The following is a 17,643-nucleotide window of genomic DNA, read 5'->3' on the forward strand; positions in this document are numbered from 1 at the left end:
CTTCCCTTCCCTGCTACCACTCTAGAGTAACACACTTCTGTTTCTGTCATTGCTGCAGAGCAGTAGCACTGCATGGAGGAAGTGCCCTATGCTGAAACATTTTGCAGGATGTCGTGGTCAGACCTGATTAGGGAAATGATAAGGAAGTGATATCTGTGAATAAAACTGGTTCACAGATGTATTTCTGTAATCCATTTTCTTAGAGACCAGACAAGCAGCAAGCAGAAAACCAAACCTGCTTGGACAGACACTGTCTAATATATACACAGCAGTGTCTGCATGGGTATCAGTAGAGTGTGCTGGGCATGGGGGAGGATGGCAGGGATGATTTTTTTTCCTAATTCCTGCCCCTTAGATTAAACAACTGACATGTTCATCTTATACTTGACTAGTCATTATCTCTGATATCTGTTGGCAACTCAGTTCCTCCCTTAGGATGTTTTCCACTAAAAGCAGCATGGATTTCTCAACTGCCATCCAGGGTAAGGACTTCAGAATCTCTAATAAGGCCTCTGAGAAATCACTCTACTAACATGAAAGGAGAAGGATCTGGTACAAAGTAAAGTTCTAAAGTAATGACAGAAAAAGAGAAACCATGTGGCATCTGATTAGGTATTATCATTCAGAACACATCTTTTTCTATTGATGGTATAAAAAACTAAAAATGAAAACTCTTTCAAGGTGACCATAGTACAATTATTATCCAGTATGCAATTCCAGATAGATAATTTACCTTTTATTTTAAAAATAATTCTCATTGAAAATAGATTCGCAAAAAATAAATACATTCACAATTGGTAGAAAATGCACTACAAAATGGTTATATAGTTATTCATGTCTATATGACATTTTTCCAGACATGAGCAATTTTTTACTTTCTAAATTTTCTAAATTTACCTTCTAAATTTTACTTTCAACATTTTAGGTATAAAATAACATTTTCATGTCTGTACATTAGTGCATCAACATACACCTGAGTCCTGGGGCAGAAATTTGCATACACTTTCAGATAGCAGATGCTCTGAGTCACTCTCCTCAGGGCACCCAGCACCTCCTTGATCCTCAGGCTGTAGCTCACAGGGCTGAGCACTGGGGTGAGAAAATGTAGAAGGCAGACAGAATCTTGCAAGCAAAGGGTGCAATGCAGAAAGTCTCCACAGCGAGGTTGGCACTGCAGGTGGAATAGGCCTTCTACCTGCCTTCCCATGAGCTCATGCAGTAGACAATGAGAAGGACCCAACCATAGGAATGCAGAATACCCAGGAAAGGAAACACAAGAAAGAGGATGGCGCTAAAGAACACAGTGTACTCATAGACACAGGTGTCTACCCAGGCTAGAGTGAGCATGGATGAGACATGGCAGAAGAAATGTTTGATGGTCCTGGACCTGCAGTAAGGGATACGGAGGGCATAGAATGTGTGAGCACAGGAGTTGACAGAACCCATTGCCTGGGATTGCAGTATCATCAGCACACACACTCTTCTGTTCATGTGGATGGGGTAGTGCAGATGGAAGCAAATAGCCACGTAATGGTCATAGCCCATAGACATCAGAATAGGTCCTTCTGAACCTGTTAACATGGCAAAAAAGAAACACTGAACCCCACACCCAATGAAGGAGATGAACTTGTTTCTAAATAGTAAACCAGAAGCCATCTTGGGCACAATGGTGCAGATATAAATGAGGTCCATGAGGGAGAGCTGGCTGAGCAGGAAGTACATGGGTGTGTGGAGCTGGGTGTCCAGGAGGATAAGCAGGACCATGCACAGATAGCCATCCAGGGCCATCAGGAAGATGGGGACAATGAGAGTTAAGAGGAAAAGGTCAAGGCTTGATGGGTGGAACAGCCCCAGGAGGATAAATTCAGCAGAGGTCTCACTGTAGTTTTCCATGGTGCACTCATATGGTTTGTCTTAAGACAGACACAACAGTGACAGGTAGAGATCATCATTAGCCAATTTTGAAAAATTCCTTAAGATAAAAAGCATCTGAATCATTCATAAAATTATAAAACTTAAAAATAGTATTCAATCTTACCTATTTAAAAAATAAATATTATTTTCCTCCTGAGAAATTCATATTTTATGAAGCATCTGCTACTGAAAACGTTTTAAAAAATTTAAAAACTTGCAGAACAATAATATTCCTATTAAACCTTCTGGAAGATGTGAATTGTTTATTTTCTCATGTGAACTTAGAAATCATCAAATTCTGATGTTACATTATTCAAAGCACTTTTATAGAAAATAAAAGTAAATGTACATTATAGATCCATATTGTGAATAAAATTTTAATCCTCTCATGGTATGTCTTTTGCATTCATATTTACTTCTTCAGACTTGATTATAATATTTCAGAAAACTCTCACTCTTTAAAAAAAAGGATATTTCTTTTTTGAGGATCCTTGTCCAATAATCCCCATGTGAAACTTCCTTACATCAGATGCCATTATCATGCTATTTTGGTTAGAAATCATGAATGTAATCTTACTGTCTCATACCTCTTTGACAAAGTCATAGTAATTCCTACTCCTGAGTTTAAATGTTAACCATCATCCATTCTCTTTCCACAACTCCTTTAGTATCGGAACATGAATAGTGCTCTGTATGATTTGAGGAGACATCAAGGTGGATAACAGGGACTTTAAAAGATGACATGGTCATTCATCACTTAGCAAAGATGAGATACCTTTGCACATTCACTAGGAAAAAATTCATTAACAAAACAAATAAAAGAAAATATTTTGTGACAAGAATGTAGAATACTTGTAAATCTTTGGGCTTTTTTGTAGTCATTTCAAATGATATTGCCAATATGGAAAATAATATCTTGATGCCTCAAATATGAAACAAAATTTGAATATGAAGTAGTAATTCCACCTTTGCTGTGTATCCCTAGGAGGTAATGCAGACACTCAACTAGCTGTTTTTATGCCCATTTTCATAGCTGCATAATTCACAATAGTCACAGGTGGAAACACCTAATTCTTCATCCACAGTGAATCCACAAAAAAGTGGTAGGCATGCCCAGGGAATATTATTCCATCTCTTAAGGGGAATGCATGTTGACACAAGTTACAACATGCAGGAGCACTGAAGATTGCACACTAAGTGAAAGAAGCCCACCACAAGAGGACAAACACTGTGTGGATGCACTTTAGGAAGTGGAGATGGTGGAATGGCAGGTGCTATGGGTTGAGTAAACAGAGAGAAGCTGAGACAGACTTAATGCAATGCTTACAGAGATTTGGATCAGTGTGGTGGGACAATCTGGAGATGGAGAGGTGATAACTGCCACAGGAGGATGTCTCAGAGCCTCCACACTGTGGTATATCAATGGTAAACTCCTGAACTTTACCTCATACATCTTTACTGTCACAGAAATGCCACAAAACCCACACTTAACTAAAATTATTCCAAATATGTTTTAAGGCAATTAAAGCCTCGGTATCCTGAACCATGTTGGAGAAACTCATATTCCATCATTGTTTGATCTGTGCTAATTTGCAAAGAAACATTTTATAGAATAAATTGTTTTCAGAAGATCTTTAGAATCAACATGACAGCAACAGATTAGAATAAAGTTGTCCTATTTAGCTTCAAAACTAGTTTTATTATTAGGAAGTAAACAATATGCATGGATGTGTGATCAAATCTGCTATGGATAGTGTATCTCATGAGTGTCCTTTCAGCATTTATATTCTTATCTGAGTTCCCCCGTGCTAACATTAAAATACAGCACCATATCCTGTTGGATGCATAACATTCCAGCACTATCCCTGACAGATCAACAACCTCAGTCATCAAGTTATTGGTTTCACTAACACAAATGAACATTTTTCTTGTGTAAAAATAACTTCTGTTTTTATTATATTTACCCTTTTATTGTTTAGTGAAACAACTATAAGTAAAATATCCAAAGTGTATTTTAAACATTTTACTTACTTTGATTTTCCTGTATTCTCATCAAAATGTGGAATGTAAATGTCAGAGGAGCCAACATGGAGGAAAAAGTGGGCAGGAAGACTCTGAAGATTGAGTCCTAACCTTAAGAAGCAGAGGCCTTGGGGCAGGACTGTCCTACATGAGAGGAGAGAAGGAGGCACAGAAATCACTGATTGTCCTCACACATTGCCACCAGGAAACTGTCCAGGTTTGTCCAGGATACAGGTGAATTTAATCCTAATGGTAGTCTCTTCAGGTAGCTATTGACCATGACACTTTGTGGGTGAGAAAGCTTAGATTCAGAGATTTTAAGTGAGCCATCCTAGAATGCCAGCTAGGAAAATGTCCAAGCACATGTATAGAAACATATATAAATTTTCCATAATGTATAATATAGTGTATGTGTAATTTTAATGTATATATGTTAATGCACACAGTGGCCAAGTCACACCCTGAATGTGCACACTGTGTATTCCCATGGGCAGCCTGTAGGTGTCCATGTTTGTGTCTCTGCACACTCAGAGAGACCTGAGCAGCCCGAGTTTACCTTTCTGAAGGTCAAGGCGGAGCAGATGCAGATTGAAAGCTCATCTTTCTGCTGTGAACATGTACAATAAAGCAGAAGTCATTCTTAGTCCAGAACAAAGTTCAAAGGACATAGGAATGCAATCCATTTCTGTGTATCAAAAAATATCTTTCTGCCTATTTCTGTAATAGTGCTTTAAATACTAATGCATCCTTGTGGAACTTCCTGGAAGTATATAATTTAGAAAGATCCAAGTACACACAAAAAATAATTATGGGGTATTGCAATCTTCTTAATATGATAAAAATTGTTCTTTACCCCATTCTAGACAATGGAAAACTGGTGGTTGCAAATGTCAAATAAAGATCAGTTAATATTAGTCTGTGAAATGATATAGAACACTGTGCAGTCCCCATGCCTTCTCCAGTGGAATCTGTCAGGAAACTGAAGAGAAGGAGAATCACACTGGGTTTGTGCACTCACTGTGAGAATGCTCCTCCCTAACTTCTGAGATTCTACAATACTCATTTTACAATGTGGTGAATTCTAGTTCACCGAGGTGAGTTCAGAATATGTCTCAATATAGGTAGGGAGACTCCAGCAGGACCAGCGTTGTGCTTGGAGCTGTGGCTGGCTTTCCAGAGTCAGAAACTTCAAGGCCCTCCCCACACCCCTGGCCCCACCCTTACAGGTTGACCTGTAAGCCAGGAGGGTCTGGAATCCTGAGAATAGAAAAGTGATTCAGATTTCTCCAAAACAGAGTAGATGGTGTGATGGATATGAGAAATAATATTTATTTATTCAATTAGTGTTTAAATCCTTGCCAGTTTGTTTCATTGAGAGGCTTTAAATTTCAATCTGGGCTTCCTTAGAAAACTCTTGGCAATGTGAAATTAAGGAAATGTTATGTTTTGATAAGTTCAGGGTCTTGTTCCACATCTATAAGTCATCAGAAAAAATGCAAAGAAAACAGCATTGCTGTGAAAAGTTTTGTCTCTGAGAATCCTCTCATCAATAGGCAGCAGAGTGGGGGAGCCTTGCTACCATAGAAACTGCAGGGTGCAGACTCTGAAGGGCACTGGTTCTTGGTTCCCAGCTCTATCACTTGGTCCCTCTGTGGGCAACAGTGACTCAAGTGTCTGTGCTTGTCTTATTCCTGCTATGACAAGGATGTTATGTTTCAAAAACTCTATGTATTTTATTATTATAAGAATCACAAAAGGGGCATTTTTCAGTATCTTATTTTCAACTCTAAATGGAAGCATAATGAAGTAATGCAATGAAATGATGCATGTAGACTGTAGACAACAGGCAAAGGGGATGTTACTAGAACTTCTGCAGTAAGTCCTAGTCCCTTGGGTGCTAGGACAGCACAACTTGAATTAACTAATTACACGGGAAAGGTAAAAAAAAAAAATCAGACTTTCAGAAGAAGCTGACCTTTGGGCCTGACCAGTGCTGCTCTGGGTGGCAAAGAGGAAAGCCCCTAAGCTTACCACACCTTTTATTCAGTACATAGGGAGAAACAAATGTACCAAATGACTCAGGAAAGAGAGTTCAGTACTTGAGGTGAAACAAATGTAACAGACAACTCAGGACAGAGAGTTTAGTACATTGAGAGAAACAAATGTAACAAATGACTCTGGACAGAGTGGGACAGAGAGTTCAGTACATTGGGAGAAACAAATGTAACAGATGACTGGGGAGCAGCAGAATTCCTAGATCAATGAGGAATCATGCAGATGAAGATTCTTTTCCTCCCAGGATGTCTTCAACTGATGTAATCTTGTCCTGGAGCATCACAGCACCACCAGACCATTGAGGTCTCAGTTGTGACCAGAGGCCAAAATGGACTTACATCTCAAAATATCATACCTGGCCTGCAGGGAGGAGAACTAGGCCTAATCAAATGATTTTCCCAAAAATTATGTAGAATTGCTCCCACCGATGGACTACAGCACAGAATTTATTGTAATGTGTGGGCATCACTTGGAGAATTTCACTGATGATGTTGAATATGTACCTGCTTTACACTGGAGATCATGAGGATGATTCTCTGCTGTCAAATTCTCCTAGTAGGGACATTGTGTTATAAGGAATAAGATAAATTGCCATTTAGTCTTTTAAAAAAGTATTTTTCTATGAGGGTATTTATATATGTTGCTGGGTCACTAGTAAAACAGTAAAACCAGGTGATAAAGGAAGTACAAGATGCTCACATGCTTAACATTAACAGTAAAATAATGTTTGTGTTAAAGAAATTTTAATTCTTTTAAACAATTTATCACTTGTATAAAATTTATATTTTAATATTCTTTCTTCTTTTTGTTTTCAGTTTTGTTTTGCATGGTTAAAATGTGAACATCCCTTATTTTAGGATTATTAACCAAAGATAATTGAAAAATAATTGACCAGGCAATATTTAAATGTTTAAATACATTTTTACTTATTTCTATAATGTGCTCTGGACAGTGGTGTAGGTGTAGAGTCTCCACCACTAATGCTGCCATCACCATCACCAAACTATCAGCATCCATATAACGTGGTTGTTTTCAACTAGGACTGCACAGTGACATTGAATTTAAATTGTTCCTGTGAACTATGCCCCATTTGCTTCTCCAAAAAGCTTTTGCTGGTCCCTAAGGCAGATATTATTATTATTTTTTTGAAAGTGTGTGTTCTGTCTAGAAGGCAAAATGATAAATAAGTTTAGTAAATGAATAGTATAAGCACTCAATTTGGCACAAATTGAATTTGAATACAAACTCTGGATAATTATAACACAGCTACTATGCACACTGATGCCTGCATCACTTCCAAAAGGCTTTTTAAAATTTTGAAAACTAAGTTATTATTTCACATTTGAGTAATTTATCTGGTACTATTTTCCTATTACCATAAGGTCCATCACATATTTTCACATTGCAATAATATTTATAATGTCCAGTTTTTTGAAGCCAATATAATGGATTCATGGAAGGTAAAATGGAAAGCAGGAGAGAATAATTAAATAACTGCCACCCCATCCAGAGAACAGGCTCATAATGAGCTGATTTAGCTTCTGGCATCTGCACCTCATAACCCAGGATTTCTGTTGCACAAGGGCTGGTCCTCAAACTTAACTACCAATCTGATTCTGAAGCTAAGTTCTCTCAAGTACACAACAGAATTTCTCCTTCCATAAAATAAATAAAAGTAAAATTATGATTCATACCACAGTTCCTCCCCACTTTGAACCATTCACTTCCTCCTTAAGCTGTTGCACTGATCAGTTTTCAACTTGCTGGACAATGAACCTGACACCCACAGCAAAGAGAAGAAAGGTTTTGTTTGGCTCAGGACTGCATTTGATGGGTGGCTGGCTTCAAATCAGGAAGCTCATAGCAGAGGGGCCATGAGAAACAGATCTGCTCAGGTCAAGGTGGCTGGGAAGCTGAGTGGGTTGGAAGGAGCATCAGCAAGAGACTTAAGCTCTATCAGTGCCATTTCCAACTGACCCTTCCTTTACCAGCACTCAGCTGGACATCAGTGGGTCAGTCCAACCTGCACTCTCTCACCCCATGCCCTGACCAACTCTCCCAGATCTCCTGAACCAATCAGTGGACAATGAGCTCACAGTCACAGGAGAACACAGTCATGTTTCTCAAACTTTTGAGTTCTGTCCTGACAAGTGTCCCTATAAACCTCTCACTCCCCACCTGGAATTTCAGAGACCTCCAGGAGACTGAGCAACCACCAGGATCCTGTCCTTCTTTCGTTGCCCATTGAGTCTCAGGACTGCCGTGTCACTAGGGAATGTCCACTGAGACAGACAGGAGGTGGCCATTCATAGAGGACATAGCCTGGCCTGAGGCCTAGGTGAGAACAGAGCCCTGTGGGGCCCTGAGATCTCTCCAGGCTGCCATGGGGAGGACCAGGCAGGTTCATGGGGACCTTCCTGGGCTGTCCTGCTCTAGTTTGTAATGGCACCTTCTGTGTTAATGCTAGCTCAGGGCATGTGTGGGTATGATGTGCCTGCATGCATTGAGTATTTCCCACTTTGTTTGTACTGGAAGAAATTGCATGAAATGAAATCCATTTAATAAGAGTATGTAAGTAGAAAATCTTAGAGTATCACATAAATATTATTCTAAAGATTCCAATTATTTCCTTTGGAAACATCCATTTAATTATGAAACAATTTTATCATTATTAAAATTGGTAATTTAAATGATAATATTATGGAGATTGTAGGGAATTATTCACAAAATATTCAGTAATTAATTTTTGTGACAAATAGAAGCTTAGCCATGTTCACAAATTTCTCACTTCTAAGAAATTATTTATGCATTTTCTTCAGAAATGAATAACATTGCACCATGTTTTTGTGTAAGAATTTAACAATATGTGAATTGTTGATATTCCAGGCCAAAATGATTCCTGAAGTGAAAGTTCACAGACTGACTGCCCTGGTGTCTGTAAGCTGAAGCTCCTCTCTGTCAACCTCAGCAAATTGCCCTGGGTATTACAGCAGGGCCTGTCTGGCCCTCTAGGGCTCCAAGGACTGAACTGTGAGGAGGAGGAGGAGCTGAGAGACCTTTTTGGATATGGATGCAGGGCCTGAGGATGCTTCCATGACCTGGGGATTTCTTGGTGGTGTCTCCAGGTCCCTGACCCAGGACCCAGGGACTTGGGGAGGAGACAGAGCTGCAGCTGAGAGTGTGGGACCAAGGGCCTCGGTCTGACCAGGGCAGCAGTGTCTCCAGGGAGCCCAAGGTCTTGTGTGGGTGACACAGGTTGAAACAACCAGGACACAGGAGGACCAGGCTCCCCCTGAGCCCCATCTGTCCCAGGAGACCCACGGTGCTGTCATCCTGAGGGTGCTGTACAGGGGCCAGGACCCAGCCTTCCCCTTCAGCACTGTGACCCTGCAGTTGTGACAGATGGCCAGGGGACTGGGCTCAAGTGGAAAGAAATCAGGAGTCAAAACTTGAGTAAAATGCAGCTGTTGCTCTTGATCATCTCTGAATGTCTTGCTTTTGCCCACAGGAATTTACTACAGCACACAGCTCTTTAGATGAACAATCATACTCACCTATTTTTAAAAGGAGGCCTATACTGTATCCCAAAGAGCAAGACTTGGGTGACAAAGGTTTCTGTACTGCAGTGGCACATACCTATGGGTTAGACACTCAGGAAGCTGAGGCAGGAGGGCTGCTTGAGCCCAGGAGCTAAAGCCTACCCTGGGCAAAACTGTGACATCTTGTTTCAAAAACACTGTGGACAACATATGAAATAAAGACAAACCATTTCTACACAGATTGAATAGGACATGGATGGATTTCTGTGATTAATGAATGGGCATCCATGTGTTGAGTTATTTTTCATTGAAGAACCAAGAGTTCCCAGGTAATATTCTATTTTGTCATGGATTATGCTCCATTTTTATTCAATGTCACTCAAAACAATGCATTTTAGGTAGGAATCTTATATGCTGATAGGAATCATTATTTAGAGCTGCAAGGTGTTGAGAACACAGATCCTGTGGGTCAGCAGGTGAAGGGAGTTAGAGCTGATTGTGAGGTAGAAGAAGTTTTGGTCCTCTGTGCCATCACACTGCATCAGTGTGAGTTCCATATGTACAGTAGTAATTGGCATGTGTAGGTGAAGATGTGAACTCAGGAAGCTTTCCTTTATATTTTCCTATTACACATGAGAAAATTCAACATCATGATGTATCCAATCACACAAATTATGAGAGTTCAGAGTAAGAAAAGTAGCAAGGACAAAGGGATAAGTGTGTTCAAAGAAGTGTGAGTATTTTGAGGGGGATTAACAGCAATGTGTTTTTTACAGTAATATTTTTGGTACTGGGGATCCAACTCATGACCTTGTGCCTGTGAGGTAGGCACAGTGTCACTTAGCTAAATTCCTTGCCTTGCTGTAATACTTTAAAGTTAAAATATTCAAAAAAAGTTTTGATCATGCAACACATTCAAAATGACTGCACATTTTCCATTTCAGTATGTTCATAGTAATAAAATTTCACCCCTAAAATAAAAAACTTCATGTCCAATATTTTTTTAGAAAGGTGAGATAAGAAAGCAAAAATGTCTATACTATACTAGAACACATAATTATTATCATGTAATACCTCAAAATTTTAAAATCTTAAACCTTAATTCTAATTATTGAGACCTAAACATTAAACATTTTTCTTGTTCCTATCCACTGCTCAATAACACTGAGGCAGAAATTTACCTACATTGTAGAGTGCACCTTCCCAGCCACTCTTCCCAGGGCCCTCTGCACCTCTTTGTTCCTCAGGCTGTAGATCACAGGGTTGAGCACTGGGGTGAGGATGGTGTAGAAGACAGACATCAACTTGTCCTCTGCAGGAGACCATAAGGCCTTTGGGTGGAGATAAGTGTAAGCAAAGGGGGCAATGTAGAAAGTCACCATGGTGAGGTGGGTGCTGCAGGTGGAATAGGCCTTCTTTCTGCCTTCCTGTGAGTGCATGTTGTAGACAACAAGGAGCACTTTCCCACAAAGGAACCCACTATGGCCATGGAAGGGAACAGGAGAAAGATGATGGTGCTGAGGAACATAGTGTACTCATAGACCCAGGTGTCCCCACAGGCCATAGTCACCATGGCTGGGATATCACAGAAGAAATGATTGATGGCCCTGGACCTGCAGTAAGGGATATGGAAGCCATAGACTGTGTGAGCACAGGAGTTGACAGAAGCCATGGCCCAAGATCCCAGGATCATCAGCACACACACTCTTCTGTTCATGCAGATGGCATAGTGCAGAGGGAAGCAAATAGCCATGTAATGGTCATAGGCCGTAGACATCAGAATAGGTCCTTCTGAACCTGCTAACCTGGCAAAAGAGAAACACTGAACCCCACACCCAATGAAGGAGATGGACTTGTTTCCAAAGAGGGAACCAGAAGCCATCTTGGGCACAGTGGTGCAGATGTAAATGAGGTCCATGAGGGAGATCTGGCTGAGCAGGAAGTACATGGGTGTGTGGAGATGGGCATCCAGGAGGATGAGAAGAACCGTGCTCAGCTTACCAGACAGGGTCATCAGGAATGTGGGGATGATGAGAGTGAAGAGGCAAAGGCCAAGGCTTGATGGGGGGAACAGCCCAGGAGGATGAAGTCAGTAGAGGTCTGATTGTAATTTTCCATCTGGCATTTGTTTAGCATTTCCTGAGAGTGCCTGCAGTGATGTGGTACATATAAATAAGAAGTTATTTCAATTCATTACTTTACTAAAGCTGACATATTCAACTATTAGAGCTCTTTAATAAAGAACAAGTTTTTGAAACAAGACTTCCATTTTCTACCTCCATTTGCCTGAAGATGGCAAACATGTTTTAACAAAATATAATAAATCTGTAAATTTATCAAAATAACATATTTCTTATTATAATGCTTTTATTCAAACTCAGATAGTTTGTTCACTTACAAAATCAGATGTCATCAAGAAGAAAAGTTACATGAAAGGTGCCACATATGTAAATGAATGGAAATTATCTCAATTATAGACCAAATTTTAATACTTATTCATGACCCCTTGTGATGTTTTTACTTCCCATTTGAGAGCAGATTTTTTATAAACTTTTAGCATTTATATATTAATTTTTAAGTTTGGTTTACTAGAAATTTAATAAGGAACTGAAAGATACTCTTTTAAAAGAATATAAATATCAAAAAAGAAGACAGTATAGAAAAACCAAGAAAATTCTCCACCTTGTTTTGCCAGTAGCTCACTTCCTCTGTTTTCATGCCCTGCAGGTTCTCCTAATGACCCAGAGATTTGCAGAGGGACCATTCCTCATCAACTGCAGGCAGAAACCTTATAACCCTGGGACCAGATCAGCCTTCCCAGGACATGGAACCCATGGCTCCCAGCACATTTGTCTCAGCTCTGAAAATCTGACCATGCCTGTGTCTGCATGCCCACTTATGAGAATTAAGTCAAATTGGCAGCAGGTTTATCAGCTTACAGTCTTATAAAATTGAAGCCAAGTGACCCCAAAAAATCTCCTCTGCAGGATATTCAAGCATTGTTCTGCAGTGTCCTGGAACTGAATCCTTCATGGAATGCCTCCTTCCTTCAAGTAAAAAAGAGAAAACAATGTAATTTCTTGTATGATTTTATTATATATCATGATAGTCTCTTCAGATGGATAAGCAGGGTTTTTTTCAGCCACGTAGAAACATGCAGAGAAAAGACAGAACATTTTTAGGATTTGAAGGGATTTGGAGTGCACAGTGAGGATGCATGTTACTGTGTCCGTCTAAGTCATAAACAACTAGGAAACTCCAGGAGGATGGATAAGCATCAGCCAGAGGTAGAACCTAAGCAGGTAGCCAGGTGTTCTGAGAGATGAGTGAACAAATCACCGGGTTTCCTCCTATGAGTGTGGGTCAGGCTGGGGTGGATTCACACTGCAGACTGCACAATCTGGGCACAGAGTCTGATACAATTCCCCTTCTCCCACTTAGCAGGGAAGTGCACTGCCCTGATGGACAGGACCTGCAGGTCCCTCCCTGCCTGCACAGTGGATGAGCCTGAACTGGGCCATTCCATGGAGGGAGAGTCCACATGTTCTGAGTGGGGCCTGATGCCCAGTGCTGGCCTCAGGCTTGCAGCGGCCCACATCAGGTCCCCACATCTAAAGGTGTCTGCACAGGAGCTGCTATGGTTTCCCTGACAACTGAGATGACTGTGCAGCAGTGATGGCCATGAACTGCTAATGTGACCTGTGAAGCAGCACAATAAGGTGGCAGTGGGTGGAGAAAGACGGGTGACTGGGACACATTCATGATTCCTAGGAAAATTTCAGTTATTTGCAATAGATATTTTTATATTTAAAAAACTCACTGTCACCCCATTACTATTTCATCTAAATGTGGTATTTAGAAATTAATAACTCATAAAAGAAGCTTTAGTGGAAAGTTTCATCATATAGTGTTTTATGAAACATACATGAAAAAGTTTTATAATCAATAGATTCATATCAGTTAAAATACTGTGGAGATAAAAATGCATTTCCCTTGAGATCTTGTTGTACTCATAGGAAAAATCAAAACAAAAACAGTGAACTGGAGAAATAAAGAAACCTATGCTCTGTAACACTTAAGAAGAAGTGGTACAGAGGACCGTAATATTGATTATGCCCAAGGCAGGCTGTGAAGAGTTAACCCCACAATTGGTTTGTTTATACAAGTGAGTCTGCCCAAAGCCTAAGTTCCAAGATCAGAGTAATTCGCACCCAAATTCCATTCCCACAAGGAAAACCTTCAGACCAGAAGGACAATATTCTAAATACAATCATATATTGTGTATTTCTGTTCCTAATGGGTCTATTCTGTTCCCTAAAGGATGTGGGACCTAATAAATATGATGACAGTGTGTGTGAGTGTGAGTGCATGAGTATGTATGTGTTTGTGTTTACAGCTGGGTAAAATTTTTGTCTTCAGTCTACTTACATTGTTTACTAAATCACACGTGTCCTTAAATGATCAGTATCTATGCTGAAAGTGACACTTCTCATAGATTCCCAAATTTTACTCATAGTAACCCCAAATAAAAGACATAGACCTGATTCAGCAGAAGGAATAGGGAACATTTAACTTTATGTCATATTTCCTCTCTCTTTAGCCACATCTTAGACTGTAGAAGTTCTAGTATCCATGCTAGGACTCAAATAAACTCTTACCTGTCTCAGCCACAGCCTAAGCACATGAGCAGAGACTTTGATACCAGACTTTCACTTGAGAAGGGGTTAGTGGGTGAATTGAGGGTGCACATCCACCCAAGATCCATGGATCCACAGAGCCAAGGTCACCAAGTATCCTTCTGGCTCTGCTGTGACACCCAGTGGGGCACCAGTGGCCTCTTTGCAGGAAGGGTCTCAGGCACATACTGGACATTGTGCATGCTTGGGGAGTTGCAGATGGGATTCTCCATTCTCCAGGGAGACCCTGCCATCCTTCCTTCTACTGCTGTTGCTGCAGTGCTGGGGATGGAAGCCAGGACCTTGCACAAGTTAGGAAAGCACTTTGCACTGTGTTGCATTCCTGCCTTCTATATTATTATTTTTATTATTTCCAAATTTTGAGGCAGGATCTGGTTAAGTTGTGCAAGCTGGCTTAGCTCTACAGTCCTCCTCCTTCAGCCACCTGTATCTCTGGAAAGAGGCATGTGCCCCCAAGCCTGGCCATCATTTGCTGTCAATATTATACTTTCTGTTACAGTAGATGAGTTTATTTGTGTGATTTTAACCAAGATGCACAGTGATTCTGTTCCTGATTCCATTTTGATTCAGTTGTAACTTTGGTAGGAGACAGAGATGATCCATTCTCACATATTTCACATTCATGATATCATCCACATCAGCTGTGTTTCCAGGCACATCCAATGTTTTGACTGACTTGAGTCACAGTAAAGCACAGTTGTGTGGGGCCACATACAAGATAGGGAAAGTGTGTAGTATATAAGTAACAAGATTCCCCTTATTATATTTTAACTTATTATTGTATCATTTAAAAATAGTACAAGATCGAGTTTAAAAGTTAAACAGCACATTTCATGTGACCTCAGAGGCCATGTCCTGCTCATGCGCTGGGGCGGGGCCAAGGCCAGGAAGGAGTCCGTGGGTCCTCAGTGATTCCTCAGGTACTGAGGGCCAGTGCCAGGGGAGATCCCAGTATTCTACTCAGACTCTCCCAGGGTCACTGTATCTCAGTCCTATGGGACCTGTGATTAAATATTCCTTATCCATCCTGTGGATCCTAGAATGTGTCTCCATAGGTTTGCCAGTTTTGATTTCACTGGATAGCAAATTTACTGTATTGCAGTGCAATACTATAACTTTAACATTAGAACACTGGAAGGAATCCTTAAAATGTCTGGCATTTGTGGATTCATTTTTAATTTGCTTTATGTAGTATTTATGATCAAATTGGTCTCATGTTGGTATTAATTATTATGTCATAGAAAATGATACTAAGTATTAAAATGGAAAACAAAGAGTTACCATTCCTTACTTTGGTGGGACGCTTTTTAGGAAATATTGATATTACATTTCATTGCAGATAAAACATTAAAAGTTCTGGGATCTCTTTATCATGATCTCTAATAACTGAACTAATGGGAAGTTTCCTGGGAAGTGACCCTACTGGTTTAGTATAGGTTTACTTTTTTTTCTAACTTTGTTATTGTCATAAACCATATGTTAAATAAAATTTATGATTTAATTATTTGTGGTAGTTCTATTCAATTCCATTCAGCAGATTCCATTTTTGTGCAACAACTGACTCCTCACAGCTCGCAAACCTCTCGTTACACATAGTTCAAATTCACAGCATAGAGAGAAGCTGCTCATTCTCCCTCCCTGAAGTCCTGTTAATGCTATTGCTCTGAGTTCACGAGTTACCTCTTCTGTTTCTTAAAAACATTGAATCATGTAGTATTTGCCTTTCTTAGTCTGACTTATTGTACTTAGAATAATGTTCTCAAGGTTCATCCTTAGAGCATGTATCACAGTTTTATTCTTTTTTAAGGCTGAATAATTCCCCACTGGATGTACATAGCTTATGTACTTTTTATTCATCTCCTTCAGGAGTCAGTTTGGATTCTGACTTCTGGCTATTGTGAAAGATGTTGTTATAAACATCAGTGCAGCAACATTACTTTGAGAGCCAATACTCAAATGACCTGGAATTGCTTTAAAATAGGATACTTCTATGCATAACATGTTGAGGAACTCCCTCACCATTTTCACAATGGCTCACACTTTAAATTCCCCTCAGAAATGCACCAAGATTCTTCCAACTCACCAACACTCTTGTCACCCAAGCCAACACCTGGTATTTCCTCTTCTTTTATTCTTTCTTCATTTCCTTTTTAATGGTAGGTTTCCAACTGGGTATGAAGCTCTCATTTTCAGTTTTCTGGAAAAGTTGACCATGTTTCCATGTGCATGTTTCTCATGTGCACATCTTCCTCAGAAGGATGTGCCTTCAAATCAAATGCCTAGTTTTGGATGATGCAGGGCAGTGAACCCAGAGCCTCATGCCTGCTGCCCCAGTGCCCTACCAGTGAGCTACACCTGGCATTTGCTCTGTTTATAAAGATTGTGTACTTGGTTCTCTAGTCATTATTGTTGTAGAGTGGGAAGTTATTTAGATACTGTTGGTGTTTATGCCTATAATTTATACAAATACTTCTCCAAGTCCATGGAGAGTCTTTTTCCTCTATTGAAAGTCTTCCTTAGTGAGTTTATTTTTTAAATTGACAAAGTATAATGTATCTATTTTCATACCTGAGCTTTTGATGTCTTACCTATGAGGTCTTTGCTAAAATCTATGTAAAAGAAGATTTTATATGAAGACTGTATTTCTCTCAAGAGTTGCATATCTTTCATCATTACATTCAAGGCTTTAACACACATTTAGAAAACTGAATATATATATTTTAGAATGGCTGAAATTGCATGGTTTCATGGTAATACCGTTTGTCCAGCATATTTATTGAAAACATTATACTTTTCCCATTGAATAATTTTAGCACATTTGTGGAAAATAATGCGATCATTTATGTGATTCATTTTTCTGGGCTCCACATGCTGTTCAGTTAGTCCCTTTCTCTTTTTGTCACTACCTCACTCTTCATTACTGTCACTTCACAGGTGATTTTAAAATCAGAAACTCTAAGTTGTCCCATGCTGGGCAATCTAAAGGTTGCTTTCATGCTTGGGGTCCCTGACTTTGACCCCTGTCCCAGAACATGTCCTGGTGCACTCAGAGTGCTGGGTTCAGTTCTTTCCCAAAGCACAGGACACTTTGAGTCCAGACTCTGTGTCTGTGAGTGAGTGGCTGGACTCCTGAGATAAGGGGCAGAGACCTTGCCTAAGCCAAACGCTCACACTGGGTGAGCAGAAGTGGGGAATGGCAGGAGGGTAGTGATGTGTCCATGACAGAAGTTATCTTCTAAGGGTGACAGCATCCATGTGGGAGCACTCTCTGAGGGAGCTTTGGAGCAGAGCTCTGGGTCAGAGCAGAGGTAGATGAGCCTGCAGTGCATGTTCTGAAACATCCATTCACATTTCATAATGTGATGCTCAATCCACTTCTCATTGTTAATCTTAACAAACTAATAGTTTATCTTGTC

General features: G+C 40.0%; 1 protein-coding gene and 1 pseudogene across 1 annotated transcript; both read right to left on the bottom strand.

The window, feature by feature from the left end:
• Nucleotides 1–1,191: 1,191 nt before the first annotated feature.
• LOC110346973 (olfactory receptor 2L5) lies at nucleotides 1,192–1,893 on the bottom strand. Its single transcript, XM_021249096.1, has one exon. It carries the CDS (start codon nucleotides 1,891–1,893, stop codon nucleotides 1,192–1,194), a length of 702 nt encoding a protein of 233 aa, XP_021104755.1.
• An 8,818-nt stretch (nucleotides 1,894–10,711) lies between these two features.
• On the bottom strand, nucleotides 10,712–11,648 carry LOC101712744 (olfactory receptor 2L3-like; annotated as a pseudogene).
• Between the last annotated feature and the right edge of the window lie 5,995 nt (nucleotides 11,649–17,643).

Source organism: Heterocephalus glaber, unplaced genomic scaffold, assembly GCF_053883595.1.
Source record: "Heterocephalus glaber isolate CG9 unplaced genomic scaffold, H.glaber_assembly_v1.0 deba00001461, whole genome shotgun sequence".
Taxonomy (NCBI): Eukaryota; Metazoa; Chordata; class Mammalia; order Rodentia; family Bathyergidae; genus Heterocephalus; species Heterocephalus glaber.